Source organism: Carcharodon carcharias, chromosome 1 (assembly GCF_017639515.1).
Source record: "Carcharodon carcharias isolate sCarCar2 chromosome 1, sCarCar2.pri, whole genome shotgun sequence".
Lineage (NCBI taxonomy): Eukaryota > Metazoa > Chordata > Chondrichthyes > Lamniformes > Lamnidae > Carcharodon > Carcharodon carcharias.
The window spans coordinates 191424038-191447995 of record NC_054467.1 but is presented as its reverse complement, the minus strand read 5'-3'; the positions used below and the strand labels follow the sequence as shown (position 1 = coordinate 191447995).

Below are 23958 nucleotides of genomic sequence, written 5' to 3'. Positions count from 1 at the left end.
TAATGATGGACCCCGCTGCCTTCCTGCAAATGTCCTACTCGCCTGCTCAAAAGAGCAGGTTAAGATCAAGGCACGGTGGATAGGTAGTGAGATCAGAGGGGTTAAGTGACTGGCCTTATTTTAACTGGCCTCCTGCCCAGCTTCCACCAGAGCCAACATGTGATGCTGCAGTTTAAAATGATTGCATTTGTTTACCAGTGTGAGTCTGATAGTGCCCAGTCAGCCAGTAGCCTCATGCTGAGATGCGCATTCATCAAAATTACTCAGATAATGGGCTGCATGTGCTAAGTGATCCATTGATTTGCTTTTGGGCTGTATGATGGAAGATGGTGAATATAGCAATTCTGAATGTCATTCAGGTTTTATTCCATAAAGAACATACATCCCGAGATTAGGAAGAGCCTATTTCCCAGTATCAAGGTGATTTTCTTACATTTTCTACCCTTCTGAATTGCAAATATACCAAATTCAGAGCTAATTTGTATCTTGACCTCCAAGTCACAGGGAACATTTATTGAGTGACCTTGTGCTCTGCTTTCCTCCTCCCACCAGAACCATGAGATTCCAGACCTCTTTGCAACTTTGGTACAAATATGAACACAAGGGTTGCGCTCCAGGGATGAGGCGAGAGTAACTGCCCTTCATATCAAGGCAGTATTTAACTGCATGTGGTACCAAGGAGCCTTATTAAAACTGATGCCAGTGGTGATCAAGGAGATAACTCTCCAGCGTCTGGTGTCAGACCTGGCAGAAAGGAAAATGGCTGTGGTTGTTGGAGGCTAATCATCATAACCATCTTCAGTTGCTTCATAGTAACATAGGAACAGGAGTAGGCCATTTAGCTCCCTGAGTCTGCCGTTCAGTGATCTGCGAATCCATATACCCATCTTCGCTCCATATTCCTTAATATATTTAATTAATTAATAGAAATCTATCAATTTCAGATATATAATTAATAATAGGCCTAGCAACAACTGGCATTTGTAGAAGAGAGTTCCAAACTTCTACCACCCTTTGTGAATGGAATTCATCCCTGAAAGGCCTGACCAGGCCCTTGTTCTGGATTCCCAAATCAGTCGAAATCGTTTCTTTCTATCTATCCTATCAGCTCCCCTTTGTATCTTGAAAACTTCAATCAAATCACCGCTCAATCTTCTAGATTTTGGGAAATACAACCATTATTTATATCTCTCCTTCTAATTTAACCCTTGGAGGCCAAGTATCATGCTGGTAAACCAACACTGCACTCTCTCAAAGGCCAATATATCCTTTCTGATGTGTGGTGCCAAAAACTTAACACATTACTTCAGGTGTGGTCCAACATGAGTGTTGTATAGCTGTCACGTGACTTCTTGCCCCTTGTGTTTTAGACCCCCGAGGTATAAAGGCCAGCATTCCATTAGGTTTTTTGATTTTCTTTGTACCTGTTTCAGACAATGCCCATCCTGAATAAAAGCAAAGCCCCCTCTGCTTGACTTTTGATGGCATCACCATCACCAAATCCCCCACTACATCCTGGGGCAATTAATATTAGCCAGAAATTGTAGTGGACTAGCACATAAATGCCATAGCAGTGGAGCAGATCAGAGGATGGAGAGAGTCTGTGGTGAGTGGCTCACCTCTTAACTCGCCGAATCTGTTCTACCCACCTGCAAAACACAAATTGGGATTGTTATGGAATATTCTACACTTGGCTGGTTGTGTGCAGTTCCAGCAACATTCAAGAAGTTCAGCACTATCCAGGATAAGTTGTCCATTTGATCAGCATCCCATTTACTGACTTATACGTCCATTTCTAAAATCAGCATACCATGATTACACCATGTTGTATCTACAGGATGCACTGCAGCAACACACTAAAGCTTATTTGACAGCACCTTCTAAACCCACGACCTGGGACAAGGGCAGCAGGTGCGTGGAAATACCATCATCTCCAGGTTCCCCTCCAAGTTTCACACCATCCTAGGACAAAGATATGTATCATCGGTCTGAAGAAGAGGCAAACGGACTTGAAATATTAACTCTGTTTCTCTCTCCACAGATGCTGTCAGACCTGCTGAGTTTTTCCAGCATTTTTTGTTTTTATTTCTGATTTCCAGTATTCGCAGTATTTTGCTTTCATCGATGTATATCACCAGCCCTTCACTGTCAGCGGGTCAAATTCCTGAAACTCCCTACTTAACAGCAATGTGGGAGTGCCTGCACCACTTGGACTGTAGCAGTTCAAGAAGGCAGCTCCCCGCCACCTTCTCTGTGGAAACAATGAGTGGGTATTAAATGCTAGCCTTGCCACATCCAGAGAATGAACTTTTATAACGTCCATGAAATTTTAACAGGGTGAACTGACAAGTGCAAATGGAACTGAGCTACTTTGATCTTTTGGAAGATTACCAATGTTCAGGTATCAAAGTTGGACAACCCTGGAACATAGTGTAGATTTTTAAAGGATCATAGTGACAACTAGTGGTTGAAAATCATATTACAGCAATTAGTTGAATGCTTATCTCTGGTTTTATAATGCAGAGTGTAAATATTTAATGTCAGATGGTCTTGGGCTAAGAGCAGAAAATGTGGTGAGAAAGTGTATTTAATTTAAAATACTCTTTCCATCTGGGTGATAATCAAAACTTGTGGATGAATCTGCTAGTAACGTAGTTAACCACGTAGTAAGGAAGATTTGTATTTTAAATTACATTTCTTCTTCCTCCAGAGACCCACCATTCTGGATGTCCACTTACAGCTAGGCACTGACTGCTCATTTGTCGTCTGACAGATGTTACTGGAGCAGTTCCCAGTTGAGATGGCCTGAAATGACAGGTCTCCGGAGGGAGGTGAAAAACAAGGAACAGGGCTTGTGCAGCAATATGAGATGGTCTGAAATTTTAGCAGCTTGGAAGTTCCCCAATCAATGTAGAGATCAGACAGGATGTAGATCTGTGGAATCAAGTATTGCAAAAGTTTTATTTTTATTCTTTCACAGGACTTGAGCGTCGCTGGCTGGGCCAGCATTTATTGCCCATCCCTAGCTGCCCTTGAGAAGGTGGTGGTGAGCTGCATTCTTGAACCACTGCAGTCCATGTGGTGTAGGTACACCCACAGTGCTGTTAGGGAGGGAGCTCCAGGATTTTGACCCAGTGACAGTGAAGGAACAGTGATATATTTCCAAGTCAGGATCATGTGTGCCTTCGAGGGGAACTCGCAGGTGGTTCCCATGTATATGCTGCCCTTGTCCTTCTAGATGGTAGAAGCTGGTTGGGAGGGTGCTGTCAAAGGAGTAATACTGAGTTGCTGCAATGCATCTTGTAGATGGAACACACTGCTGCCACTGTGTGCAGTGCTGGAGAGAGTGGATGTTGGAGTTGGTGGATGGGGTGCCAATCAAGTGGACTGCTTTGTCCTGGATGGTGTCAAGCTTCTTGAGTGTTGTTGGAACTGCACTCATCCAGACAAGTGGAGAATATTCCATCAGTCTTGACTTGTGCCTTGTAGATGGTGACCTTGTAGAGTGTACATGGACCTTGTAGATGGAGACCCGCCGACTATCCCCCCATCCACCCACCCACTCACCCACCGTACCCACCTGCCACCCTACCCAGCACCACCCTACCCAGCTACCACCTCGCTCACCTGCCACCCTACTGTACAGTCAAAGGTATTTGAGTCATTGGCATGATAAAGTAAAATACCTGCACGGTAGCCCCTCAGTTCTGATGTGAACAACCTGTTACTCCAGGGTGTTGCTGCCGTCAGAACTTTGCTGCTATGTGGACACGTTTATCAAAATCCATCTGGTTTAAATATTGCAATTAGGTGACTGTGGTGGTGGTGGTGGTGGTGGTGGTGGTGGTGGTGGTTACCATTGATCAGAAACTGAACTGGATCAGCCAAATCAATTCTGTGGCTACAAAAGCAGATCAGAGGCTGGGAATTCTGCAGAGAGTAACTCACCTCCAGACTCCCTAAAGTATTCTGTTAAGTGCTTAAAGGTACCCAAGCTTCTCAATGTGTTAGTGAATGAGTGTATGGGTGAGTGTGTAGATGTGTATATGGGTAGGTTGTGAGGTAAGTGGGTGAGTGAATAGGGTGACAGGTGGGTAGAGTGCTATGTGGACATGTTTATCAAAATCCATCTGGTTTAAATATTGCAATTAAGTCATTCAGCAGTGGTTATGCCATTGAATCATTGAATGTCAAGGGGAGATGGTTAGATTCTCTCTTGGAGAATGGTCATTACCTGGCACTTGTGTGGCATGAATGTTCTTTGCCCCTTATTAGCCCAAGCCTGGTTGTCCAGGTTTTGCATCATATGGACACAGACTGTTGCAGTCTCTGAGGAGTTACAAATGGTGTTGAACATTCTGCAATAATCAGCTAGGTATGACTCCAGCCAGTGGCCCCCTCGCTTCCCATCGGCTCCAGTTTCTCTCGGGGTCCTTGATGCCACACTCGGTCAAATGCTGCCTCGGTATCAAGGGCAGCCACTCTTGCCTCACCTCTTGAGTTCGACTGTTTTGTCCATGTTTGAACCAAGCCTGTTATGAGGTCAGGAGCTGAGTGGCCCTGGTGAAACTCAAATTGAGCGTCAGTGAGCAGGTTATTGCTGAGTAATTGCCGCTTGATAGCGCTGTTGAAGACCCCTTCCATCACTTTGCTGATGATCAAGAATAGACTGATTGGGTGGTATTTGGCCGGATTGGATTTGCCCTGCTTTTTGAGGACAGGACATACCTGGGCAATTTTCCACATTGTGGGTAGATGCCAGTGTTATAATTTATTCTGGTTGAAATCAGGAATAACAAGGAAACATAGTCGGCAGGATTCGAATCTACGTGGGAAGATCCCAATAGATTATCAAATCCATCGTCTTAACCACTCAGCCACGACTACGAGTATATAGTTGTACTGGAACAGCTTGACAAAGGGCACAGCTAGTTCTGAAGCATAGGTCTTCGGTACTATTGCTGGAATATTGTCAGGCTTCATAGCCTTTGCAGCATCCAGTGCCTTCAACCGTTCCTTGATATCAAGTGGAGTGAATCAAATAGGCTGAAGACTGGCATCACTATTGTTGCTGTTTTTAGGCAGGAAATTGCTGTGCTAAGACGAAGCAGTTTAAAGTTAAAATTCCAAAAATAGTTCCTCCAGATGGTACATTTCCACGATGTTACCCAGCTGAGAGGAGCACACTCTCTATATTTACTTTCTCTTTTAAAGAGATTTAGCAGTCATCTGAAGCTAAATTCAAATAATTGCTTTTTTGAGGGATATGCAGATGAAGAGATGTAACTGTAACTTTGAGATCTTCTGTTTGGCATGTTGAATGATCACTACAAGCACTTACACTTTTGATGAAAGACTGCCAAGGATGATAGCAGAATTGAGCATCAGTTTTTATTTAAAGGGGAGCAAATAGAATATACAAACAAGGCATTACATCACTTCAGGCTTTGAAAATAAAGGCCCCTATCTTCTGGTCTCCAGGTCATCAGAGATCAAACATACGACCCAAGGTGCACTTCGGGACCCTGCGGATGTCCTGCCACAGTGACTCAGTGGGAACTGCCAAGGATTTTTAAACTTCCGATGGGCAATTCCCCTGGGACCTTCCTAAAAAGTCTTCAACTCTGTTAAAATCAGAGATATCGGATATTTCCTTACTCAGATAGTTACCCATGAAATGTTAGACAGAAAAATCCCATATAACTCCTGGGTTAATATACAACTGACACCCCCAATCACTCATACTGACTCAATCCCCCCGCACCAACATCCCCCCACGACCCCCTGACCACCCCCTCTGGCCCACCAACTACCACCCCCACCCACTCACCCACCTTAACCACCTCACCTACCTACCACTCTACCCACCTGCCCCCCTGCCACTCACCCACTTGCTCACAACCTACTCATTTACACACCTACACTCACCCATTCACTCATACACTTATTCACTAACACATTGAGGAGCTTGGGGACCTTTAAACATTTACCAGAATATGACAGCTAGTGCTGTAAAAAGGGGACGTGGTTTCTGCACATACTCTCTTTGCTGCTGTCTGCGAGGATTCCTGTGCTGAGGGAGTTCTTCTGTGTCATGGATCAGAAGTCAGAACCTTTTGAAGAAGTGGGTGGTTATCTGTCTGAACAGCATCAGACGCAGGGGTTCCAACTCTGATCAGAAGTTAATATATTGTCAACAAGCTCCATAACTGACTGTGATGATACCATTGTAACAATTCAGACTAAGCTAATTTGAGCTCAGAATATCTTTCTCAGCAATTTAGACTAGCGTGCAGAATTAACCATTCTTTATTGCATAGTACATGCTAAATCAGTACAGTACAAGACTACTTATCCAATTTCCCTATCTGTCAAAGGTATATCATTAATGCATTTGCAGATTTACTGCATAAAACTGTAACAATACACTGCTGTAATTAAAAAAAGGAAAAACTGGAATGCAGTCAGTATTCATAATGAAACCAGCACACTTCATCCAAATAGAACGAAAACTGACTCTGGGCACATAAAGATAATACTAGCTTTCCTTTACCTATATGATTCATGCCACTGAATTGTTAGATCTAGACTTAGGTATAGAAATTACAATGAGCATTTATTATTCAAGTATACGTATTGCAGCCATAGCTGCCTAAAAGTCACTTAGGCCTGAACTTTTAACTACAGTAGGGGGCGATTGGCGGGTCAGGGAAATGGACTGCTGACCGCGATCGGCCCCCAACCGCGATTTCACGTTGGCTGGCCAATTAACGGCTGAAAAGCTCAGTGCTGCTGTGGTGGGGGTGGGAGGAGGGTGGCCAACATGGGCATGAGCAAGCGCTGAGAGAAAGCTCCCTGAAGGCAGAGAGCTGCCTCAGGGAGCTGCAGCCAAAAAATGTTCCGATAATGCTTTAAAACGCGGGAAAAAAATGTCCAAGCAGCACAATCAGGCACCTGAAAATAAAGATGATTAAAATGCTGCCCACAGATTTTTATTTTTATTTTATTTCATAACAGAAACCTCATCCCGCCCTTGAATGAGGTTTCATGAAAAATGCAAAGGCTACCTGGTTGATTTGCCCATCCACCAAATATAAGGTTGGATAAGCGATGAAAAATAGCAGACAATTGTGCCATTTAATGGGCTTAATTGCCCTCTTAATTGTCGGCAGGCGCGCTTCTGACTTCTGCGCGCGCCCGCCAAGCGAAATATCGTGCGAATGTGCGATGATGTTGGAACACCCGGTCCCAGAGGGGGAAAGGACAGTGTATCTAACACACTGTGACACCCCGTCCCAGAGGGGGAAAGGACAGTGTATCTAATGCACTGTGACACCCGGTCCCAAAGGGGGAAAGGACAGTGTATTTAATGCACTGTGACACCCGGTCCCAAAGGGGGAAAGGACAGTGTATCTAACGCACTGTGACACCCAGTCCCAAAGGGGGAAAGGACAGTGTATCTAACACACTGTGACACCCGGTCCCAAAGGGGGAAAGGACAGTGTATCTAACGCACTGTGACACTCGATCCCAAAGGGGGAAAGGACAGTGTATTTAATGCACTGTGACACCCGGTCCCAAAGGGGGAAAGGACAGTGTATCTAACGCACTGTGACACCCGGTCCCAAAGGGGGAAAGGACAGTGTATCTAACGCACTGTGACACTCGATCCCAAAGGGGGAAAGGACAGTGTATTTAATGCACTGTGACACCCGGTCCCAAAGGGGGAAAGGACAGTGTATCTAACGCACTGTGACACCCAGTCCCAAAGGGGGAAAGGACAGTGTATCTAACACACTGTGACACCCGGTCCCAAAGGGGGAAAGGACAGTGTATCTAACGCACTGTGACACCCAGTCCCAAAGGGGGAAAGGACAGTGTATCTAATGCACTGTGACACCCGGTCCCAAAGGGGGAAAGGACAGTGTATCTAACGCACTGTGACACTCGATCCCAAAGGGGGAAAGGACAGTGTATTTAATGCACTGTGACACCCATTCCCAAAGGGGGAAAGGACAGTGTATCTAACACACTGTGACACCCAGTCCCAAAGGGGGAAAGGACAGTGTATCTAACACACTGTGACACCCGGTCCCAAAGGGGGAAAGGACAGTGTATCTAACGCACTGTGACACCCAGTCCCAAAGGGGGAAAGGACAGTGTATCTAACACACTGTGACACCCGGTCCCAAAGGGGGAAAGGACAGTGTATCTAACGCACTGTGACACTCGATCCCAAAGGGGGAAAGGACAGTGTATTTAATGCACTGTGACACCCATTCCCAAAGGGGGAAAGGACAGTGTATCTAACGCACTGTGACACTCGATCCCAAAGGGGGAAAGGACAGTGTATTTAATGCACTGTGACACCCATTCCCAGAGGGGGAAAGGACAGTGTATCTAAGGCACTGTGACACCCATTCCCAGAGGGGGAAAGGACAGTGTATCTAACACACTGTGACACCCGGTCCCAAAGGGGGAAAGGACAGTGTATCTAACGCACTGTGACACTCGATCCCAAAGGGGGAAAGGACAATGTATCTAATGCACTGTGACACCCGGTCCCAAAGGGGGAAAGGACAGTGTATCTAATGCACTGTGACACTCGATCCCAAAGGGGGAAAGGACAGTGTATCTAATGCACTGTGACACCCATTCCCAGAGGGGGAAAGAACAGTGTATTTAATGCACTGTGACACCCGGTCCCAAAGGGGGAAATGACAGTGTCTCTAACACACTGTGACACCCATTCCCAGAGGGGGAAAGGACAGTGTATCTAAGGCACTGTGACACCCAGTCCCAAAGGGGGAAAGAACAGTGTATCTAATGCACTGTGACACCTGGTAAAGATCGGGTCAGGCACACGCTCGCCCAATTGACGTAAATTTCAGCCCTTAAAGTTGTAAATCATTTTTGGCTAGCTTGAAATTATAAGGGTATTGAAGTATTGAATGTCATGAATGAGTTGCATTAACAAAACTAAGGCACCATTCATACTGACACAAGAGCAAAATAATGCAGATACTAGAAACCTGAAGCACAAAACAGTAAAAGCTGGAAGTACTTTGCAAGTATGGCAGTATCTGTGGAGAGAAAAATAGAGTTAGCATGCTGTGTGCATTCAGATAAGGAGCCTTTAATTCTGTCTTTTTACCATTTTTCCCTACTGTGACCCTATTTGCTGGTGCACTTATGTTTGTACATTCTGTCCCTACCTGTCACACCCTGGTTATAATTGACTGTATTACTACCCTACATTATTGCCTTCTCCTTCCATTTCAACTTTGTAAATCTCCCCTCATGTGAACCCTCTCCCACACCCCAACCCCACTCCACAACCAGTATTTAGTTTGAAGTCCTCTCTGTATCCCTTGTTATATGATTCAACAGGACACTGGTCCCACTGTGGTTCAGTTGAAGGCCTAATCAAAGCAGATTACTGAGCAGCATGGTGGTTAAGTAGAGATGTAAAGAATGGTATTGGAGATAAGCAGACAACCTTGAAAGTGTACAAGGAATCCTTTTGCTCGGGTGATTTTTTTTAAAAATGAGCAAATACAAATGAAAAAACTAAAGCCAAGAGAAACATAGAATCCAAGATTGTTGGGAACACCACCAGTTGCAATAAAGAAATTTTCTAATATAGGCACAGTAAGCAAAGATTAAAGAAAATGATTGCTTCATTTTTTTTAAATTTCATTCATGTATTCTGCGCATTGCTGGCAAAGCCAGCATTTTTATTGTCCGTTCCTAATTGCCTTTGAGAAGGTGTTGGTGAGCCGCCTGCTTTTTTTTAATTCATACATGGGATGTGGGCTTCGCTGGCTGGGCCAGCATTAATTGCCCATTCCTGGTTGTCCTTCAGAAGTGGATGGTGAGTTGCCTTCTTGAACCGCTGCAATCCATGAGTTATAGGTACACCCACAGTACTGTTAGGGAGGGAGCTCCAGGATTTTGACCCTGCAACAGTGAAGGAACGGCGATATATTTCCAAGTCAGGATGGTGACTCGAAGGGGAACTTCCAGGTGGTGGTGTTCCCATCTATCTGCTGCCCTTGTCCTTCTAGATAGTAGTGGTCTTGGGTTTGGAAGGTGCTGTCGAAGGAGCCTTGGTGAATTCCAGCATTGCATCTTGTAGATGGTACACACTGCTGCCACAGTGCGTCAGTGGTGGAGGCAGTGAATGTTTGTGGGTGTGGTGCCAATCAAGTGGGCTGCTTTGTCCTGATCAGTGACCAGCTTCTTGAGTGTTGTGGGAGCTGCACTCATCCAGGCAAGCCGGGACTATTCCACCACATTCCTGACTTGTGCCTTATAGATGGTGGACAGGCTTTGGGGAGTCAGGAAGTGAGCTACTCATCGCACGACTCCTAGCCTCTGACCTGCTCTTGTCGCCAAGAATTCATATGGCTAGTCCAGTTCAGTTTCTGGTCAATGGTAACCCCCCAGGATGTTGATAGCAGAGGATTCAGTGATGATAGTGCCAATGAACATCAAGGGTGATGGTTGGATTTTCTCTTGTTGGAAATGGTCATTGCCTGACACTTGTATGGCGTGAATGTTACTTGTCACTTGTCACCCCAAACCTGGATATTGTCCAGGTCTTGCTGCATTTGGACATGGACTGCTTCAGTATCTGAAGAGTTGCAAATGGTGCTGAACATTGTGCAATCATCAGTGAACATCCCCACTTCTGACCTTATGGCCAGATGTTTTCCCACGTCGGGAGTGGGTGGGGCGGTCGCGGCGCCAACTGCTGCCCACAATTGGCTCCGCGCTGCCATTTTACATGGGTGGGCCAATTAAGGCCCGCCCAGTGTAAGATGCGAGCGGTAGCTGTGGACGGGGGGAAGAGAGAGAGTCGGGGCCAGTGCTCTTTCACGCATGTGCACGAAAGAACACTTCAATCTCCCCGAGGCACAGAGCTGCCTCAGGGAGATTGTAGTGCTTTTGAAAAACATAAATAAATGTGATAAAAATTTATTGAAACATGTCCCCTCATGTGGCTGTGTCACATGAGATGGGACATGTTTTTATTTTTCTGAAAAACTTATAATTTCATTCGTAAAAGCTTTAGGAAACCTCATCCCGCTCGTGGATGAGGTTTCCTAAAAAACATAAAGGTCGCTTGACCTTTTACCTGCCTGCCAACTGTAAGGTTAGATGGGCAGCATAAACTTGAAATTAATTACCTAGTTAATTGCCTTAATAGGCCTTTCAATTATCGGCGGGCGCGCAGCCGATTCTCGCGCACACCCGCCGAACGAAACATCGCGAGATGGCGCGATGACGTCAGGATGCACACCCGATGTCATCACGCATTATTTTACATGATGGCATGTCAGGCTCACTCCCGCACGCCAACTCAAAAATCCTGGCCAATGATAGAAGGAAGGTCATTGGCGAGGCAGCTGTAGATGGTTGGGCCGAGGACACTAATCTGAGGAACTCTTGCAGTGATGTCCTGGAGCTGAGATGACTGATCTTCAACAACCACAACCATCTTCCTTTCTTCTAAGTATGACTCCAACCAGCGGAGAGTTTTCCCCCTGATTCCCATTGACTCCAGTTTTGCTAGGGCTCCTTGATACCACACTCAGTCAAATGCAGCCTTGATGTCAAGGGCAGTCACTCTCACCTCACCTCTTGAACCGCTGTACCCATGTGATGGAGGTACTGTTAGGGAGGGAATTCCAGGATTTTGACCTATCAACAATGAACAGATGACGATATAGTTCCAAGTCAGAATGGCGTGTGACCTCAAAAGGAACTTGGTGTTGTTTCCCTGCACCTGCTGCTCTTCTTCTCAGTGGTAGAGTTTATGGGTTTGGAGGGTGCTGTTGAGGAAGCCTTAATGAGTTGCAGCAGTACATTTTGTGGATGGTACACATGACAGCCATGGTGCACCATTAGTGGAGGGAGTGAATGTTTAAGGTGGTGGATGGCATACCAATCAAGTGGGTTGCTTTAGCCTGGAAGATGTTGAATCTCTTGAGTGGTAAAAATGGTAATCTGATGCTGGGACTTGAGTTGTTTCATTGTTAGTTCACATCTTCAATGTCAACTTGATTCCATTGCTCGCACTCCTGGATCTGGATCAGAACATTGTGGATTTGAGCTCATAATTCAGGACTGTAGTGTCATCAGAGTTGTTGTGATTTGGATGAGGCATTAAACTGTTTTTCCAGTGATTTACGTGTATGGAAAAAATACTGAGGCTGTTCAGAAAAGAACAGGGAATTTTCCGGTGTGCAATTATGCTATGTTATGAATACTGAATAAGGACACAAGAAATATGAGCAGGAGCAAACCATACAGCACCCCAAGCCCCCCCCCCCCCCCCCCCCCCGCACCCCGAAGCCTGCTCTGCCATTCAATACAATCATAGTTGACCTTCTGCCTCAATACCACTTTCCTGCCAGTTCATCATATTCCTTGATTCCCTGAGAGATCAAAAATCTATCTATAAGAACATACATGGAAGTTAAAAAGTTGATTGTTCCTTCCTAATGATGTTGAAGGAGCCTGACCTTTCATATGTCTGTGACATTTTTAGCTAAGAGCTTTGTTTGATTTTGGACTGGAGCGGGAACGGCTGAACCTTGAGTTGGGGGTAGAGTAACACAGCGACAGGATGTGACTGCTCTTTCCAAGATGTGGCTTTATAAATCAAGCATCCAATGCAATCATTCTGTGTTTTGTGACAGTTGGTTTTTGAAAATAAATGGCTTGGCTATATTTGTGCCATGTTTCAGAAAGACTATTAGTGGCTGACAGAGGTTTGAGGGCAACATCAGAAGGTTTATAGGCATAAACTTGGCTCTGTGTTTTGACTAGAACCAAATGTGGTATAATTCCACAAATTACCAATGTTAACCCTTTGAATAGCACTAGATTGCTATAATAAATGAGTGTTTCAAATCTCACTGCATTCAACTTTTTCAATATGAAGCATTTATTACAAGCAATAGGTCTCTGTGACAGCCTCTGCTATTACAGTACATTGAAAAGTGCAACTTTAACTTTTCTCAAATAATAGTATGAATTTATGCATTTTTCTTCATTTTGAAGATGTGAATGTGTGTTCAGAAAAATTTTCCATTGCTTTCATTTTCTCCATTTTACTTCCATAACAACTAAAGTAAGAATTAAATAAGGTGCATTATTAATGAGACAGTGAATTTTAATTAGCAGTAATATGAGCAATCTGGGCCAAATCAAATCCTCAAAAGTTAGGAAAGTGTCTTTACTGTAGGCCTGGAGACACACCTAGGCCAGATCGGGTAAGATTTCCTTCCGTAGACAACATTAATGAACCAGGTGGGTTTTTACGATAATCCAGTAGTTTCATGATCATGACTGTTGATACTAGCTTTCTATTACAGATTTATTAATTCATTGAATTTAAATTTCCCCAATCTGCCATGTCTCTGGAGCATTAGGCCCAGCCTCTGGGTTAATAGTCCAGTAATGTCAGCATTATACAACCTATGTTTCCATGTTTCGATATCAGTGGTATCAGTACTGAAATAACTAAGCCTGGCACAGATCAAATATCATTGTGATCCATTCCTAATCAGTTTGACTGTTCTACGCTAGAAAATAAACTTACTAACTTTACACCACAGAGCTCATGAGTTCCAAACCAAGGATTACTCTGCCAATCTTGCCTGGCTTTGAGACAATGTGGTGTAATATTTGTGTTTTTTTTCTCCTATTAGGTTTAATAAGCTCACACACCAAGCTGGACCAAATGACATTGCACAAAAATGATAGTGGCCTTTCCATTGTGACCAGAAAGAAAGCTGTTTCTACTGAAAGTATTACAGTCTCAACTCTGGCATCGTCTCCCCTACCTTCACCATCTCCATCATGTGAATCAGGTTAGTTGACAGTTGCTTAGGTCTGCAGAGATGCTCAGAAAATTGATTCAAAGGTGACTGTTATCATTTGAATTCTCACATTGTATTCCTGCACACGAAGTGCTTAAGAAATAAACTGTGGCTCCTATTAGTTGCTGGCCCATGAACTAATTAGCCAATGTTGGTCAAATTTATTGGATGCAAGCCAAGATTTATTCATTCCAACCTATGATTCTTTGTACAACAATAGAATTTTGAGCCTAGCTTCAAAACAAAACAAAGTTCAAAGCTGAACCAAGTTCTCAGTATGTGTCCACTTCCATAATATTTTAGTGATTAGGCCCAGTTGCTTTGGGTTTGTTTTTTTCCCTCCCAATTTTGTGCTCTTTCCTCCTGTCTTCTGCAATGTACTGAATAGAGTTGCTGTTCCTCATGTGAGCCTTGCTGGTCACTGGACAATGATAATGAGCAAGAACCCTTATTTTCCCTCCAATATCTTGATCCTCAATGTGCAGTTGATGTTTGTACATTCACTGCAATTGTAACTAACTGGCTCATTCATTTTCAAATCAGGCACATAACACTGCACTCCACTGGTGGCACAGTGCTTCTATATGAAGAAATTATGAACTTTGTTAATGTATTACTTCTCTAAGCATTGATGGGGTAACATTGGCATTAGAAATTTCTTGATTGATATTCCTCACTAATGCTATTTATCCAGTGTGTTATCAAGCCATACTGGCCAGAAAAATGCCAAGTTCAACCTAGTCTATAGACTTTTATCTGTTCTCCTGCCAGCTGCTGAGGCCCCATGTGCTCCATAAAGTTATTAATCATTTCAGTCAATATTTATGTCTATAATTTCCAATCCAGTATCTAGCCTGTTCCTTGTTATATGCCTTAATCAGTGAAGCTGATTCTAATGGGACTCTGATCCACATGTTCATTGGACTATTCAGGACCAGAAAGACCTTTGTCATCTATTTGGTTGGTCGAGGGTATTAAATATCCTGAGGGGAGAAACAATGCTTTCCTCTACGATCTCAATTCATTGACATCACTGATGTTGGTATCCTTTTTTGCTAAACATTTCTGCTATCCAATAAAAATTGAAGAAAAAGACTGCTTGCATTCATATAAAACCTTTCATGACCCCAGGACACACCAAAGCACTTCTAAGCAATGATGTTCTTTCGAAATGTAGTTACTGTTACAACATGGGGAAGCATGGCTGCCAATTTCTGCGCAGCAAAGTCCCCATAAAGAGCAATACAATGAATGGCCAGTTAATCTGTTTCATTGGTTTAGAGATATGGGATAAATATTGCCCAGGACAACAGAGAACCCTCCTGCTCTTCTTTGGATTGTGTCATAGGATAATTGCAAACACATGGGAGGGCAGGAGAGGCCTCCATTTAATGCCTCATCTGAGAACAGTTCAGCACTCCCTCAGTTCTGCACTATAATGTCAGCCTAGTCAACTGGCCAGATTTTCACGAAGTCAGGAAGACTCCACAGACCTTTAAAAATGGTGGGTGGGGCCTGGATATGTAAATACCACCCCCATTACCAACAGATCTAATTTTTGCCAGCAGGATGAAGGGGACGGGGCATGAATCACACAAGAAGGAAACCCAAACTCAGCAGGGCCATTTAAATTTAGTGCTGAGTTCAAATTGATCTCAATTTGACTGTTGCAAGGGTCTTAACCTGCAATGTGGCAGTCACAAGTTGATGAAGTAGACGTAAACGTTCTTGAAGCATGGATAAGGTTTGTTTAAGTATCATGATCTGAAGTTTTTTTTAAAACTCCCTGCTCTGTAAACATGAAAATAGTATGCTTAAACTGTCAGTGGTAGATAAAAAAATCTCTGCTGGACTGCTTTGATTGACAGGCCATCTGGTATGTGTTAGAAAAAAAACACCAAATGTTTGTTCAGTTTCAGGGGAGATCTTTGTTGACATTTCCCAAGGGCTATCTTCCTTAGGGTCATTATCAATGCTTGGCTGAATTTCAAAATTTATAATTAACTCTGCAGGGTGTTTCGAGTTCATCATTTTATTGATAGTTTAAAGAGTCTATTAAAGGATTAGCTGCTTTTAATGTGGGATCCATGTAGAAGTTTGTTTATTTTCTCAGGGATTAACCACTTGAAGACATTTAAAAGTTTTTTATAGGAGTTTTTCACTCTCAAGCGTGTATGAGTGAGAGCTATATTCGATCGTTAGAAGCGTTTTTTCATCTTCACATGGCTCCTGGAGTCTGCTCATGGTGGATTCTGGGTGAGTGGCTATGGAGGTGGTATGAAGGGTATGAAGTGGCATGGTGGGGGTGGATGGGGAGCACAAGATGTGGGTGAAGGGCACGAGTTGGCATGGAGATGTTATGGGTGTATGAGGAGCCATTGTAGGTGGATGGGTGCCTGACGGGTGAGGGATAGAGGGCCTAACAGCTACTAAAGCAATTGAAACAAAGTCCCAAATAGCCAAAGCAGGCCTTCTAACCAGCCTGCCTTGGCACTCACCTGCCCCTGTGGCCACCTAAGATCTGCTTCCAGGGTTGGCAGGCCCAACTCTATCCTGGACCCCATCCCTGCCACCCTAGAGTGTTGGTCTAACAGAGCCCTTTAAACAGATGTGGGTCAGCAAAATTAACAGCCTTTGTAGAGAAAATTTGGCCCAACATGCCTATTTTAAATGTGGACGTATAAAGTTATAATGGAAAAAGTTGATAAGGAGTGCACGCAGACATAATTTTTAAAAATAAATTAACTATCAATGAAATATTTCATAACAAGACAGACTATCTCACATTTATAGATTTCTGAAATAGGAACTGAGTTCTGCATACACATCCTTGTCCAATTATCTCCTGCTCTTTAATCACACTTCATCGAAAGATGACACTGGGTCAACTCCCCATGTGCAATGCCATGAGAGATCAACTAGTACTTTTAAAAAGATCAGTGTGTCTCTAATCTTCCACTGTAAGATTTAATAATGGATGAAACTGCATGATGACAGTTTGATACATGTACATCTTATTTCCAAGTTTTAAAAATGTTGGCTTGTCAGTTCATCTCTTCACTTAAGACTCTGATCATTTTGCCCCCATCGCCCCAAGTCAGGATAGCAAGAGTATACATTAGCCTCCAGGAAGTGTTCAATTTCCTTGAAGCCATTGAGCCCAGTTTGTGTCTGTTTACCATAGCGCTACGAAAGGCACTTTTGTATCAATTAGAGTAATCCAGTCCTAGCTGCCTCTCTACAGCCCATATGTTGAGGTAACAAACAGAAAACTTAAGAAGCTGTCTTAATGAGAAAATGGAAGGTTCCTGAGAATTTCCTGTCATTAATAAGGGCTCCTTTGAAAGTCTTCCTTTTTTGAAAAACTTTTTTGTGGGAGGCAAGAGATCTACAAATGAACCCAGCTGTTCAGTGAAACTTGGAATAAGTTGGTGGGAATCTATGAAGGCGTGCTCAAGCTTTAATAATAATAGTAATTAAGCAGAACTGAAACATGACCTGTTTTCCACTAAAGTGACTGCATGCCTTGATTTTAAGTGATGCACATTTGAAAGCAGTCCTCACTACATTTAGAAAATATTGCCTAATTATCATTGTAAAAAAATCTTGCTAAACTAATTCTTACGAGGTTTTTACAGGTCTTTATGCTAAGGTTAACAAACAAAATTTGTTGTTGCCTTGATGATTCCTAAAGGTCTCTGATTTTTATCCCCCACCAGTGCTACAGCCACACAAGTGGGAGCATTATTATGTGACATTGATCATGACAATATTGTTTATTTTATATTGTTGATGGGAGTGGGGTGCGGGTGGCAGTGGTGGAGGTGGTACAGAAAACATATGTGCATCGGTAGCACCTGCAATAGTTATATTGCTTTGATTAAAGTTCCAAGCTTCCAATCACTCCAACCCTTTTTTTCTTAGTTCTGAACAAATTAAATACAAAACATTTGAATTTAAATTCTAAATAGTGTAATTTATAAGAACATAAAAGAAACATGGCCAGGAATATACCATATGGGTCATTGAATCTCATCCTGCCTAACTCTTCTGTTAAAGCATCCAACTACATTTTGAATGGCTGCAGTGTTTTGACTCTCTATATTCCTGTCCGGCAGATCATTCCAAACCATTATCATACTTTTGACTAAATAATGGTTAATCCTGATATCTGTTATAAATTTGCATTCCATTAATTCAAATTTATACTTATCTTCTTATTTTGAAGCATTATTCTGGGGCTACCTTATCAATACCAATTACTACTTTAGATACCCAAGTGGCATTGCCCCTACCCCATAATTCTAGACTACAGAAATCTGTAATCCTCTTCACACAGAGTAATCGATATTTGAAACAGATTTCCAGATAAAGTAGGAGAAAGTTAAGACCCTGAAATCATTTGCAAAACAATTAGATGCTGGTATGGGAGGACTGTAGGTTTCTCTCTGTATAGATGAATTAAGATAGGTGGAGTGGCTGTACTCATCCATAATAATTTTGAGATCTTTATCAGCTTTCTTCTTAGCTTGTCCTCTTCACGTGGACACTGTCAGCTTCATTTGGCCAGTGAACTACTGTTGAGAAACTTTTCTAAGGGCATCATTATACTAAAGGTATAATTCTTCAAGTTATCAGTTCTCATGTCACTCTCTCCCATGGCCAACGTTCATGGCTTCTAAATGCTGGTTGCATTTTCATATTGGAAGAGAGATGATGGAACAACCTTTTAACATTAAAATTGTAAATAGCTAATATTTTCAAAATTCCCACATTTTACAAGATATATGATAGTGCACCTGAAGACATAACATGGTGGTAGTGCTTGCGAATGATGGTGATTTGCAAAGTGCATTTCATGTGACTTCAATCTATAGATTTGCATCAATACACAGGTGAACCTGGTTTGGAACAACACAAACTGTGCACTGTATCTGGCCTTTTAAGTGACCATAGTTTTTGTCTGCTAAGAAATCGATCTTAAACACAGTTGTCTCAAGCACTTAGTTGATAGTTTAATCTGGGATAAAATTTGATTCTGAACCCCTTAACATTTGATGCATGTATGGTAGACCCACATGGAGAGATAGCTACTGCTTTGACCCTTTGCCCTTCTCTAAGCTGCTTTTCATTAAGACCAGGTTTTTTATGTCCCTATTCTTGAGGATACATTAAAAACAGTTTGTGGCAACGGAAGTTCAGTGATCAAAAAAAAAAGGTTTTGCATTAGGTAGTAGGAGCTGTATTCCATTTCCTGAGCAAGTCGTCTAGCTGAGTTTCACCAGTGGCCCAAATGTAACTTCAAATATTAAACTGTCTGTAACTTCAAAAGCATATTTAAACCATTTTAACATCAGTCTGGCATTGGACAGTGTATAGTTCCATGCTGTGAAACTAATTAAGTGATCATGTACATCTGGTGATTAAAATGATTCCTTTTGTTTCTCTCCATTCAGTTCAAAGCCCTAGTTCTTCACCAAGGAGAAAACTGAAGAGGAGAGAAATTGAAGCTATTCAATGTGAAGTCAGGAAGATGTGCAATTATGATAAAATCCTCGCAACAAAAAAGAACTTGGACCATGTCAACAAGATCCTGAAAGCTAAAAGGCTGCAAAGGCAGTCAAAAACTGGCAACAACATAGTGAAAAAGAGGAGAGGCCGTCCAAGAAAGTACCCAGTGCTGTTAGATGATGATTTCACAGACCAGATGCCAGTGCTGGAGAAGTGTGTGGATCTTCCCAGTAAACGGGGTCTGAGGTACAGTTTAGCCCCTGAGACACTGGCCTCAGCCAGTCAGGACACAATCATGGACACAATTGAAGCTGTAATATGCATGGTACAGCAACAGGAGCCTAAGTCAGATAAAGGCACCAAGAGAAAGCAGAAAGAGGAAGTTGGGCAGAAAGTGAAAAGACATAGGAAGTCCAAAGAAACTGAAAACGAGGCAATCACCACAAATTCTAAAAGGTACAACAGTTTGACCATCTCTGCCACCAGCTACCAATCTACAGCCTCCAATCACTGATAACTTCCTGCACTTTAATGTTCCTTGGTGAATGAGAAGGGAATGACTGAAACTCGGATGTTGGATAATTTTAAAATAATATCATTTTCTCATACGATCCACTATATGAAAGGGATGACCTCGTCCAGCATTCACTGCATTCTTTACAAATACCAGACTCTCCTGTCAATGGCTGGTATTGTAATATGTCAACTCAGTTTCACAACTTTGTACAAACATTCCTTCTCCCTGTTAACCGCGCTCTATCCACGGACCCATTATTTGCGAGTGGGCAACATGTAATGGCATATAAAAGGGTAAGTTAGTACAAGTACTTTTGGCAGCCTGTTAGAAGAATGTATTGATGAAATATTCCTTGGGAAGGCAGGCAGCAATAACATTTTGCTTGCAACAGCGTTTCTTATATACTGGATTTATAATCAATATATGCTAGTCGATTAATGGAGAAACAAACAAATTTTAAAATATTCTTGCCGTCATTTAGGCAATACTGTACTCACAGAGCCTTAAATGCAAAAGTGTTATCCACATAAAGCACTTTCTGCTTCAGTTCAACATATGCTGTTGGTAACTCAGCAGAAATAGAAAAAAAAGTCATTAAAGGGCATTTTCAATCAATAAGTGTCCCAGGTTTATTTTATGTAGTGAAAATAAATTTTCCCACCTTGATGGACAACCCTGTCAGAAAGTAACATTAATCACAAATCATGGATCTGAAAGAGGTGCAAAACGCAGAATAGATTCAGCCTGAACTTCTCAAGGGATCAGCTGGATTTCCTATTTACACCTATACTTTTTATCACCGAGCATATCCTTTGAGAAGCAATATCGTACAAAACAGTTAGAAGAAATTCAATCAAATTACTCTTTTAATTATGAAAATTGCAAATCACTCTTTTTTAAAGAAATAATAATTGATCTTCAGCTCCCACAAGTGTCACTAAAATTTGAGCAATTAAGTTCACAAGTGACTTTCTGTAAAGGTAGGAATTGATGTTGTAATCTAGATCATTTAAAAATATAACATTGTGTGCCCTCCTGTATGGCCTTACAGTTTTCCAAAGTAAATAGATGTTAACAAAGATTTTAAAATATATATTTTCCACAATTATATAAATTTCACAGCATGCATATCCATGCAATACTTAAATGACAGTTCTCCAAAATTACAAAACTCACTCTTAAGAAATGTCCCAAATTTGCTCACAGTATTACATCAGAGTTAATGCTAACCCCTGAACACACACAAACAAAATTTGAAAAATGGAAATATACTAACTTTGAGAACTTGCAGAACATTTTACATTCAAATTTGTAACTAACAGAACTGTTACCATTTGGGATAGCCTGATAATAAAAATTACATTATTTATCTGATCACCTTTGTTAACTGGTTAACCCCATCCATCAATTGTCATTACAGAACTGAGTCAAGTCAGTGATAATGAATAAGTTCTGTTATAAAGGAATATCTCTTTTAATCACGTCCCAGTTAACAGTGTCAGTTGTAATCCATTATTTCCCAATCTATTGTATGCAAATAATCAAATACTTAATATCAAAGACTTGGCTGTTTTAATGTATCCCAAGATTTGTGATTGTCTTGTATCCTGGTAATTGTGCGTTTTCTTTCTTTCTGGAGAATCAATGAAAACTATTACCTTAAGCTTTTAAATTCCTGTATTTAATTTCCCCTTATGCAAAAAGAAATTAAGTGTTCTTATGAAGATAATCCAAAACATATTTTCAATTATTTTTCAAAATGAGTAATTGTGACTGCAGTTATAGTTAGGCAAAATGTTTATATCATGGCAGCCTTAATTCAGTCAAAAACAGTAGCCTATTGTATATAATGTAATTACACATCTTTGACCTGCATGGGTTCAAACTGTCTGAATCATCGTGTCTGTGTAATTGTCATTTTAACTGTTTTTCAATCAAGTTTAACATTCATTTTGATGCCAAACACTTGTTTTAATGCAACTGGGGTTTGGGAATGGTGCTAATTGAAGTTGGACTGGGGGAGGGGGAATTCATATATTCTATAACACACAAGTTTTAAAATTAACCCTTGCCTTTAAAATTTGGTACGTCACAAAAGCAAAACCATTAAAATGACAATGACAATTGTTTAAAATGGACCACAGCATTAACAATGTAATCGGCATGAAGGTACAGTAAATTTTGGGTCTGATAAAGCACGGTATAGTGCTGATGTGAAATAATGTATTGTATCATATCTAGTGAAAAGCCTGTCAAGGTTGCAACACTAAAACAATACAAAGACATTGAAAGAGCTGCCAAATGTGTCTACACGGGTGTCCTAGTCAAATCCCAGTGTTTTGTTTTCACACTGCTTTTTTTTAGAAAAAGGAGCAATTTCTTGCTGAAAATTGATAAGACTGCAAATGAAGTTTCAAAAACGTAACTTTAAACATGGGGCACAAGGTCCTTTTACATAGTGCTGGCTTATTTTAGTCTGTATTCATAGTGTTTTTAAACCTTTTTTAGAGTGTATTTGCATGTTATTATACTTGACTGTATGTACACATATTTTAGACAAATATTATATTTGTATTCTAATTAAACATAGAGCAAACTTGTACATTGTTGTTTGAAATGTTTTTTGTAACAGTTTTTATTCATGAAGCATTTTTGTACATTGAATAGATATGAACTGCTGTTGATTGGCGCTTATGTATTTGGCATGCTGATTGTCATGCTTCTACATATGGTTGTTGGTTTTAAAACTTTTTTTCTGAAAGAAGCTCATTGTTTTGCTGCCAAAAACCAGGTTAGCAATAGAGCACTTACTGAAAAGTAATCTGTTCATATGTTATTCATTGTGTGAAAATAAAGAAACGTAATCAAAACCAACAAACCTGGACTGAGAATGTCATCTTTGTCTGCATGGCTTGATCTGCACTAGCACATTATTAACTGTCATCCACAGTATTTTGCTTTCACATTATTGAAGAGTTGGAGCATCTCTTACTTGGAAGATTCCAGCCCCATTTCTAAAAGAAAGGCTAAGCAGCTAGTCATCCCTTGCTAAAATACTGTAGAATATAATGTAAATTCTTCATACCAACTTCAATGATTAAAAAACCTGGTGTGTCATACAAATGCCAACTATTATTTGGCCATCCAACTTGTATACTGATCTTCAAGGCAGGTGTTGACCTATTTGAAAATATAGCTTAGTTAATAAATTTAAGAAAAACTGGATGAAGATATATATTTTAAAAAATACACTTAAAATCAAATGTTTTCATTAAACTTATTCCTGCACTGCATTTCAGTTTGAATTCTGAAAAATAATTTTTGTCTCTTGAGAATTGTAGCCTCCTGACCAACTATTCCCAGTCTTACATACACTAACTGCAGCAATACAACTTTTTTTATCCAGTAAAGTATTTGCTTTCAATACCACAGCGATCAGTTTCCACTTCTGAAATAATCAAACCATAAAAGTTTACTACACAGAAGATGGACATTCAGCCCATTGTATCTGTTTGTGCCAGCTCTTTGCTAGAACAATCCAAAACCAATAGTCGTTTGGTAGTGCAGAACTTGAATATTGCTAATAAAGACATTTTGTCAAAGCTTTTTGTCTTGCACTCATCAGAACAATCACAAGAATATCAATGAGTATGAGATGCTGTGAGTGCTGCGCGATGCAATGTTGGTGAACAAAGTCTTGAAGTCATGAGTGAAACGCAGGTCGCCTGGTGCATGTCACTTATGAAACACATTTGTTATGTTGAGCGGCAGACCAATGAATACAAATTTGGACCTGTCATTAAGAATGGCATGCATTTTGTTGATGTAGTCACACTTATTAAAGATGACTATTCCCATCTTAAAAGCATTGCAAGGTCTTAAGACCAACCTGGGCATAAACATCAGTAAACCTGACAAAGGGACAGGAATAGTCATTCTTAAGCATGACTATATCAATAAAATGCAAGCCATTCTTAATGACAAGTCAAAATTCATAACCATTGGTCCTGCTGCTCAACATGACCCGACAGCCTTGCT

At 41.4% G+C, this 23958-nt stretch overlaps 1 protein-coding gene and 1 pseudogene across 5 annotated transcripts in view; both read left to right on the top strand.

The window, feature by feature from the left end:
* Positions 1 to 22794, top strand: part of setbp1 (SET binding protein 1) — a 357519-nt gene extending 334725 nt beyond the window's left edge. For all 5 annotated transcript variants that reach the window (XM_041188634.1, XM_041188620.1, XM_041188647.1 and 2 more), the window contains 2 exons: positions 13722 to 13883; positions 19349 to 22794. In XM_041188634.1, coding sequence (XP_041044568.1) covers positions 13722 to 13883; positions 19349 to 19917 — 731 coding nt within the window. In that variant the 3' untranslated portion in view covers positions 19918 to 22794. The remainder of the gene's footprint in view (positions 1 to 13721; positions 13884 to 19348) is intronic.
* On the top strand, positions 3625 to 3773 carry LOC121285909 (annotated as a pseudogene).
* Positions 22795 to 23958: the final 1164 nt, after the last annotated feature.